This window comes from Sitophilus oryzae, unplaced genomic scaffold (assembly GCF_002938485.1).
Source record: "Sitophilus oryzae breed Bouriz unplaced genomic scaffold, Soryzae_2.0 scaffold_111_pilon_pilon, whole genome shotgun sequence".
Lineage (NCBI taxonomy): Eukaryota > Metazoa > Arthropoda > Insecta > Coleoptera > Curculionidae > Sitophilus > Sitophilus oryzae.
The window spans coordinates 4,423,127-4,432,546 of record NW_022145749.1 but is presented as its reverse complement, the minus strand read 5'-3'; the positions used below and the strand labels follow the sequence as shown (position 1 = coordinate 4,432,546).

The 9,420-nt window shown below is 32.8% G+C and overlaps 1 protein-coding gene across 1 annotated transcript; it reads right to left on the bottom strand.

Annotated features, from left to right (window-relative positions):
* Window positions 1-2,504: 2,504 nt before the first annotated feature.
* Window positions 2,505-9,001, bottom strand: LOC115883245. The gene is made up of 3 exons (XM_030901584.1): window positions 8,961-9,001; window positions 8,609-8,891; window positions 2,505-5,235 (listed from the first exon to the last, which is right to left on the bottom strand). The coding sequence occupies exons 1-3, from the start codon at window positions 8,999-9,001 to the stop codon at window positions 5,011-5,013; spliced, it is 549 nt and encodes a 182-aa protein (XP_030757444.1). The 3' UTR covers window positions 2,505-5,010.
* Between the last annotated feature and the right edge of the window lie 419 nt (window positions 9,002-9,420).

Genomic DNA, 9,420 nt, shown 5'->3' with positions numbered 1-9,420 from the left:
TGACTAATTCATGTTTAGCTTTTTTAGAGTTCCTAAACTGGGTAAGAAGGTTATATCATCCAACAGTGACGTACCGAAGGAGTCACGGGCACGTGTTCAAATATTTTTTGGGTTCCTTTCAACCTCATCAAATAATAATTTTGTTTTAATTTTTTAATAAAAAAAGAACACTTGAAGAATATGGTTGTACGACCGTCTCACCAAACTGCCATATCAATGAATGATTCAAACCTCCAGCCAGATAATCACGAACTTCAGTGACATACCCAGCTTGAGATCCTAATTAAGCATTAATTAGCCTACTAAGCATTAAATCTGGTACACACTGCTGGTTTCCTTTGTCTCCAATTGCCGTACCTTTGTTGACTGTTTCAAAGCAATTCTTATAAATATTTAGCGTCTACAAATAAAATTGCTTTTCCTCATTTTCATCAAGTTCGATGAAATCGTACTGATATGATTGATTCCCTAGAGGAATTAATAATATTCTCGTCAATTTCTTCAACACTTCCGGTAGCACATGTCCGTTTTAACCATGATTGCTTCAAAATTTCGCATCAGTTGGCATTTCCATTCACGTTTTGATCCTCCGTATCGCTGAGTACTACTGTGAAAATGGCTTCCAAAATTGATCTTATATCCCTAATATCAGAAGAATGCGAAAATGCAGATCAATAGCTCTGAAATAAAACAAAAAAATATCATATAAAAAATGTGACTACTCTTTTCACCAGAAGGTTTGCTAATTTTTTTACCCGTCGGCGTCGTTGCAAACCTTAGCATATTCTGACGAGCAAAATGAATTGTAAACGTGAATTTGAGTGTTAGACCAAATATAATCCCTCCATACAAATTTCGAATTTCATTTTCCAAATAGTCATTATGTGGTCATTATCGGAGTGTTGCATGTTGACTAATTCATGTTTAGCTTCTTTTAGAGTTCCTAAACTGGGTAAGGAGGTTATATCATCCAACAGTGACGTAGCGTGGAATTCACGAGCCCGTGATATTTTTTAGGCTTCTTTCGCCCTTAACAAATAATAATTTTGTTTTAATTTTTTAATAAAATGAACACTTGAAGAATATGGTTGTACATGATATTAAGGCTCTGTGTGTCAGTTCTACAATTCATCGTGTTATTCATTGAAATAAATATCATCTTGCTCAAATTTCTCTTAAGGAAATTACTTTCCTGGTCCAGTATAGCGACACTAGTAAAATTAATAGCGTGACGTGGTTGAAAAATGGTGATGTGCCAAAGCAGTCTTATCGGCCTTATTACGATTGATATCACCGCAGTCATCACTATGTTAGTACATACGCCTCTTTAGATATTGCCTCGTCTCTCTAACGTTTTACTTATCACAACCAAAATACGAAACTCTGTACACAACATTCGGGCAAAGGCCAATCGGTGTAACATCTTTCAACTTAGCATAAAGTGACTGCAGTGACTTCAAATTATAAAAGAACAATTTACAATCTACAAATTTTGCCTTTAAATGCTTTTACCCTTTCTGATAAACCTCGTACAAAGTTACAAAGGAAAATTTCAAATATCTTACACTATTGCCCTCTACTGAAACACGTTGTGGCTCTCGATTTTTAATCTTAAACTGATTTATTATTTTGTTAACCAGCGTAATTGGATATTTATTTTGTTTTAAGATATTTTTTATAATCCCTATATTTTCCCTCTGATATTCCATACTGCTTAAGTTATGAGATCTAAACAGTAGATTTTTACTTGTTGAAACCTTATGAGTGATGACGTGCTGAGAGATAGTTTAAAACTCCAACCAACAACCAAACCAACCACCAGTTTGTTGATAGAGTATCATCATTATTTCTAATTATTATCATTGTGTCTAAAAATGGTATTCAATCAAATTCCTTGGTAAACTTAATTTTTTCATGGTAGGAATTAAAAACTGTGTAAAGTTGGTCAACACTATTCCTTGGGCAAGCTAGAATAATGTCGTCTACGTATAGTACGGCAACTCAAAAGGCAAATCCCTCAGAACCTCAGTTCTCCTACAATATGATCATTACGAATTTGCTCAAATTCGTCATCGCTATTTTTGTCATATAAAGATGATGTTTGTCCGTTTCATAATGAAACATTACACCTTGTTCCGTTTAAGGTGCAGAATTCCCCTTCATTTAGTAGCAATGGTTGCAGTAGGTGCTCGAGAGGGCTGGTTCCTGTAGATATTTTGTATAAAATACTTTTTTGTATTGGCATGCCGAAGTAATGTGGGACTTACTTTTTAATGACAGCGGGTTGGTGTTTACATAGTTTCCCAAAATCAATCTTTCATCAATACCCGTTATTTCAGCTGATTTTTTATAATTTTGGAAAAACCTCCGCGCAGTATTCCCGTCATTCGTAGATCCCGTACCTTGTTTTGGAAGATCTATTAACAGACCCGTTTCTCGTCTAAATTTTTCAATAATGAATGATTTTCTGGCTTCAAATTCTTGCTTTTCTTTCGCGTCACGAATTTGCCACTTTTGAATGGTTATTCAATAGGAAACATGTGGATTAAACATTCAAAAAAAAACGAATATGAGCATGTAATGTCGACAAACCATATTTGTAATTGCATTGTTTTGTTTCTATGCTTTGAACATATTCTATATTATTCATGTTCTTGGGAGTAACCATACAAATGTTGCTGGTTTGTGTAGAAGTATCTGTTAGGTTGCTAACAGCCTTTCCATCCAGCATGGTAAGCAAGAGAACATGACTTACTATTATTTCTGTTTGATGAAATGGCACAACGGTAGAGTTTAGAGACTGGATTTGATTTTGCACTTTATCCACTTCTGCTTTTGTACTTTTTGGTTTCCTTCTTGAAGTGAAAGCTTATAGGTCGGCAAAACTTTGTAGAGGAGCATTTTGGATTTTTCCATATAATTTTTGTTGTTTTTTGATGGTCATCTGTTGGCTGTTTTTCTCTGACTTGAATGGGAACCATTGATACTGGATCAAATCTGTATCGCTTACCATTTCATCAGAGAATCTTTGTTTAAACCTTGCTTGCCCCGAACTTCCATCGATTCCCCATTTATGGGCAAATTCTAGATGTGTAGGGTTATCAAATGATGCACAGGATTCCAGAACAGTTTTTGTATCTCCAGTATCCTTTGCGTGGTGCGATCAAGAAGTGGCTGCAATTTAATCTCTGCAGAAGATTCTGTAATTTGTATAGATTCTTCTGGGGGATAACATTTGCCTTTCTCAACTCGAACTATCTCATATGACGGAAGAAGGTTTTTGTGGCCCTTTTCTTTCAGCTTATTTCTGATGTTTGCTCAAATTTAAATCAATTAACAGTGCAAGAGCTTCTGTAGGCGTGAAAATATCCGTAATATTTTGAGCATTAGCAGAGTCATTTTTTTAGTGTAGCTTGGGCTTCTGGATCTGTTGCCTTTTTTACCAAAAGAGCTGCGTTTCTTTTCCCGGAAATATTTAAGCTCACTCTAGTAGCTGTAGCTAGTTCTTCGGTATCTTTTGACGATACCAGATCCTTTACTTTGCGTATTTTGGACCTTTCTGAACATTCAGAAAAAGGTTTTTGAGGTTTGCTACCGAGATTAGTTGTTGGAAATAATTTTGAGATTCAATTCAATTAGTTGTTGGAAATAATTTGAGTCTTCCTAAAAGCCATCATCTGTGTTTAGAATTTAGGTTTGTGTAGGTTCTATGACACTCATTCCACTTTTTATTTAAAGATATTAGAAAACGTTTCATTATATTTTCTAATTTCTTTTCAGAGCTATCGTTTTTTGTAATATTTAGTTTTTCAGTAATATAGTCTCTGATATACTTTTTCGACGCATTCGAAAAAGGCAGATGTCTATCATTTTCTCGTAATACATTTACGAGTTCTTGTCTTGTGAAACCTAAAATATATTGGTATTTAATGATAGACGCCTATGACTATGAGTGGTGAAAAAAAATATATGGCATCTTATATATTTTCAAGTTCGATCTTCGTTTAAATATTTATTTTCGATATAAAATTGTGGCACAATTGTTTTGTTCAACAGAGACATAAGCTAAGGCAAATAATTTGTACTTTTTAGCGGAATTCTTTAATAAACTCGTTTAACTTTTAACTTAAAAAAATGTTTTTATTTATTTTATTTTTATGCTGTCAGTTGTAAACCTCTGTTAATAAAATATTTCATACCCCAAATTTGAGACAAATCGATTGATAAATAAAAAGTCTGCCATTTGGATCCGCAATTAATGTTTACCAACAAAAAAAACATACTAAAAAGTAGAACATATTTTTCTAATCATAAATCTGAAAACCGCATGTTCATATCTGCTTTGGCTCGAAAGTTATGAATTTATTCCTTTTACAAATGCATTAAAAGATTTGACTAGCTTCACTGCAGCAACAGTGAAATATCGTTAAAAAATGGCTAAACGGGCAAGAACGGGCAAGTGATCTTGACATTATGTCGAAGAGCGATTTATAAAGTTTTATTTAAAATGAGAATTAAATAGTACTTTGGATTACTTTGTATTTCCACCTCCATCAATTGGCAAAATTATGAAAAAAATAAGTAATTATATATCAGTCCAAAAAGGCAAGAGTGTAAACTAAGCAACCACTATAATAATGGAAATCTATAATGATCTGAAGCTAACTTACCTCTATTATATTCAACCATCACAATATGTTTTATTTTAATAATAACTTCACTCAAAAATTAGTGTCAACTTTGTTTCGCCTGTACATGCAAAATAGACGCTTGCTTGGGCACAAAATGTTGTTGACACTTTCAATTGTTTACGGTATGATCAAAGCCTACTACGAAATTATTTCGAGATGTATCGAGCAGGATAAAGTTTTTTAACTTTAATTCAGTAATAAAGTCTTGAAAACGGGCTTTAAAAAAATAGGAGGTTTTGTCTCGCTGTATCATCCGCCTTCGCCTACTGTGTGCCGTTGCCAATCAAGTCATAAATAAACAACCTAACTTCAATTTATTTTATTTCTTTCGACAGGAAGTACTTGAATGACATTTACTATTACATTTTCTCTTATTCATTACACATTTACATTTTTTGTCACCACATTGCTTACGACAGTTGCATCGAACAAAACCTTGAGAAGAATTAGATTCTTTTGCAGCAATTTGCCTGCAAACTGAATTTTGTATTAACTGGTATATCGATAAGTTGATGTTATTAAAAACAATTATAAATCCAACTGTCTTGGGTATTGACCAACCTGGAATTAATTTCTTGCAGTGGCGGACAAAGGGGGGGGGCCCGGCCCCGGCCCCCCTCTCCCAGGGGGCCTCCGAATCTTAATAAGCAATTTTTTATTCAACTGGCAAACAAGGCCAATATGTGTTCAGTAGTTATAAAGCAGTTTGTAGGTGGAGTATGCAAACCATACGTATACGCCAACTATAAACAGTATAAATGGAAGCAGATATTTACCTAATTATCAATTATCAGGCCCCAGTAATTGTCAATGGCATTTTCTATTTAGGAAATTAAATCAAGGGGTAATTTTCTTTGTTTAAAATATCGAATAATTAATATTTTTTATACAGGGTCCGGCAATAGTGCGTCGGGCATATGTAGCTCCTAGATTAAAAAACTTGGGAATTTTGTTTAAGTGCAAACCTAAAGTATGTAGCTTTAACGTATGTGAAATACATCCTATTTCAGGAAAATATTTTAACTTCTATAGGGTGGCTCAAAAAAGTGTGGGTGGATCTGGATGATTTTTTTTAAATGGAATACCCTGTATATTATTGCATTTTTGGCTTCCTTTCAGATCGCTTTGCATAATCCTAAGATATGAGTAAATTTATTTCGATAGTTTCAGAGATATTAAAAAATAAATCAAAAATATATATTTTTCAACCCTTCTTAAAAAAATATTAAAAATACAAGAACTGTTCTGAAATCAAAACTATATTAGATATTTACTTTAGATGGTCTGTTCTTGCTTTGCTATAAATATGGTATTCGTAAATCACACAGGATGTTTAATATTTTACGCCAAACTTTCAGAAATATGAAATAATTTTTCTTCGTTTTTTTTTAAATGGAACACCCTGTATATTATTTTTTTAAATGATTGAGATTTAAAAAATGAACATTTTTTGTATTTAAAGTATTTCAAAATTTTTAATACTTTTCCGGATACACGCAGTATTATTTCATATGGCGCTTTCAATGGTAAAATACGAGAGAAAAATCATTGGGTGGCTTTGATAGAAATTTATTATGGAAAATGCCATATGAAATACAAAACCGGGAATATCTGCCAAACCGTTACAAATTTTGAAATACTCTAAATGCAAAAAATGTTCATTTTTTAATTCTCCATCTACTGAAAACATAATATACAGGGTGTTCCATTTAAAAAACAAAGAAAAATCATTTTATATTTTAGAAAGTTTGGCGTAGAATTTTGAACATCCTGTATGATTTACGATTTCCATATTTATAGCAAAGTAAGAACAGACCATCTAAAGTAAATATCTAATATAGTTCTGATTTCAGGACAGTCCTTATATTATTAATATTTTTTTTAAGAAAGGCTGAAAAATGTATAATTTTTATTTATTTATTAATATCTCTGAAAATATCGAAATATATTTACTCATGTCTTAGGATTATGTAAAGTGATCTGAAAGGAAGCCAAAAATGCAATAATATACAGGGTGTTCCATTTAAAAAAAATCATCCCGATCCACTCACACTTTTTTCAGCCACCCTATAGAAATTAAAATATTTTCCTGAAATACATCCTAGTACATACTTTAGGTTTGCACTTAAACAAAATTCTCAAGTGTTTTATTCTAGGAGCTACAGATGCCTGACGCACTATTGCCGGACCCTGTATATTTTGAGACTGAATTTATTTATTTTAGCTTTTAAGGTATTTTTCAATGGTTTCATTATTTATTTTTACTGAATAAACATTTTAAATTACAACCAGTGCACAGCATAACTTGTATTCTAGCTTCATTACTGATGATGAGCAGTGAAGTCTTTAGTATAACGGGGGCTACGGGTCTGAGACAGCGAAGGGGCCCCTCGGATCTTGGAGGACTTACAAAATCGCGATATTTTGCCGCGGTATTTCCCTGGAAGCATTTTTAAGAAAAAATATTGAAAATTTTTGGACGAAAAAACTACCTGTCAAAAAAATTTGTACAGCCTAAAAGTCAAATTTAGTGATTATCACAGCCCCTGTGACATAAAGATAAGACATATGGCTATCTATTTCAAAAATTAAATTGTTCAAATGTCATATAATAATGACGGTAGCTGTCATGGAATTGAGCGATTAAAAAATTACCATAAATATTTTTTTTTCAAATGGAAACTCACTTTTTTTATTTCACTAGTGGAAATGTTTTCCAATTCGTTACGTTTTAACTAGACATATTCCTATACCTAAAATAAATCGTTTTTAACTTATTTAAGATTTAGTTTGAAAACGTATATTTTTCTTGATTTTATCTAGCTTCCTTTGACATTAAGTGTCAAACAGTCAGACAATTTATTTCCATCTGTCAGAAAATGAATTATTTGAATTTTCTATATTATAACTACTGCTGCTTAAAAGTTTAAAAAGTGTATTTATATAAAAATATATCTCGTATTTTCGTTCTTTAGTGATATCTAATAGTTGATATTTTAATAATATACCCTACGATCGAAAAAAAAACAGCGCAAAGTTAGCTTGGAAATGATGATCGATAATATATTGTCATAGGCTACTGGTTAAAATCAAGAAAAATATACACTTTAAAGCTAAATCTTAAATAACTTAAAAACGATTTATTTTAGGTAGAGGAACATGTACATATAGTCAAAAAGTAACAAATTTTAAAAACGAAAGTAACGGAACACGAGTGAAATAAAAAAAGTGGATTTCCATTTGAAAAAAAAGAAATGATTTATGATAATTGTTTTATTGCTCAATTCCATGACAGCCGCGGTCATTATTATATGACATTCGGATAATTTAATTCGGACATTCGGACAATTTAATGTTTGACATAGATAGTCTGGCATAGATGTCTTCTCTATATGGTACAGTGGCTGTGGCAATCACTAAATTTGGCGTTTAGGCTATATACATATTTTTGACAGGCAGTTTTTTTTTCCTCCAAAAATTATAAATATTTTTTTTCTCTCAAAAACTGTTAACGTTAGGTACAGAGTGTTCAATATCAAAATTCATAAAATTTTACAGAGAATTTAAGTATGTAATAAAAATGGGGTCACCCATTTAAAATAAGAAAGCTGCTGTCAACTTCCGGTACTTCCGAAAGTGCCGCCATATTGAAAATATTTTTAATCGATAGACCTCATTGTGAAACAATCATGCACAAAATCTCATATCTAGATATTGTAGTTCTCTAGAAACTTCTAACGTGCAGTTCTCTAGAAACTTCTAACGCAGGTTCAGCCTGGAACACCCTGTATAAATACTTGAATTTTGTCAACCATTATAGATACGTCATTCAATTTTTACAAAATGTGCATTAGAAGTATATCATTATCTAAACAGACCGGGGGTCACATTTAGCTTTGCCGCCCCGGGCCCCCGACAGGCTTAGTCCGCCACTGATTTCTTGCGTCTAATTTTTCCAAAACGCCAGTCGATGTACCAAGTTGAGACAAACCATCTTTTTCTGATAAAACTGCCAAAATATTACGAGGAGCTAAGCGTCCTCTGTCGACATCAGGAATTTTAACTAAAACGATTTGTCCAGTTTCAATTTTGCAAAATTTGGAGCTACTTTGCTGTAACATTTCTGTTGCTTGTTTTTTTAAACTGTTAACGCTTCCAGAACGATGTTGATTTATTAATTTTAGACGGGCTTCATGCTCTCTAAAAAATTATATATTTTTTTTAATTGTTATAGTGATAATTTTTAATATTGTTATTTTATTTGATTACCTCAATAAATTTTCTTGTGCTCCGTCATTTTCTTGGCTCATTTATGGGTTACGCATCTCCATCATTTGTGAAATCATTGCTGCTTACGTCGGCGTCGTTATCGTTGCTTAGTAATTCTGTGTTGGATTGGTCAGGTAGTTTGTTAGGTTAGGTTAGGTTTAGTTTGGTTAGGTTAGGTTAGGTTTAGTTTAGTTTGGTTTTCTCATTTTACGGCCCGCCAACGCACAGTTTTAAAGAATGTGTAATATAAACAAATAATCGCCTCCTTATCGACCCGCCTGCTCACCTATTCAGTACATTAGTGACGGAATAATCGCACTACTTGGGTCTTTCTACAGTGACTATATACAAGACAGTGGCGACAATAGGGCATAAGCTCCGCCCATCCGCCATTAACAGGCAAATTTTTGTTTTGTTACATTTAACTACATGCAACTGAATATTTATTTTTGAAAGGATT

Excerpts from the sequence above, each read along its gene's own strand:
- LOC115883245 (XM_030901584.1), bottom strand. The coding sequence starts at position 9,001 with ATGAGCCAAGAAAATGACGGAGCACAAGAAAATTTATTGAG. Across the intron at positions 8,892-8,960 it reads GCACAAGAAAATTTATTGAG|AGAGCATGAAGCCCGTCTAA; the intron begins GTAATCAAATAA and ends ATAATTTTTTAG. Across the intron at positions 5,236-8,608 it reads ATCAGTGGCGGACTAAGCCT|ACAGTTGGATTTATAATTGT; the intron begins GTCGGGGGCCCG and ends TCAATACCCAAG.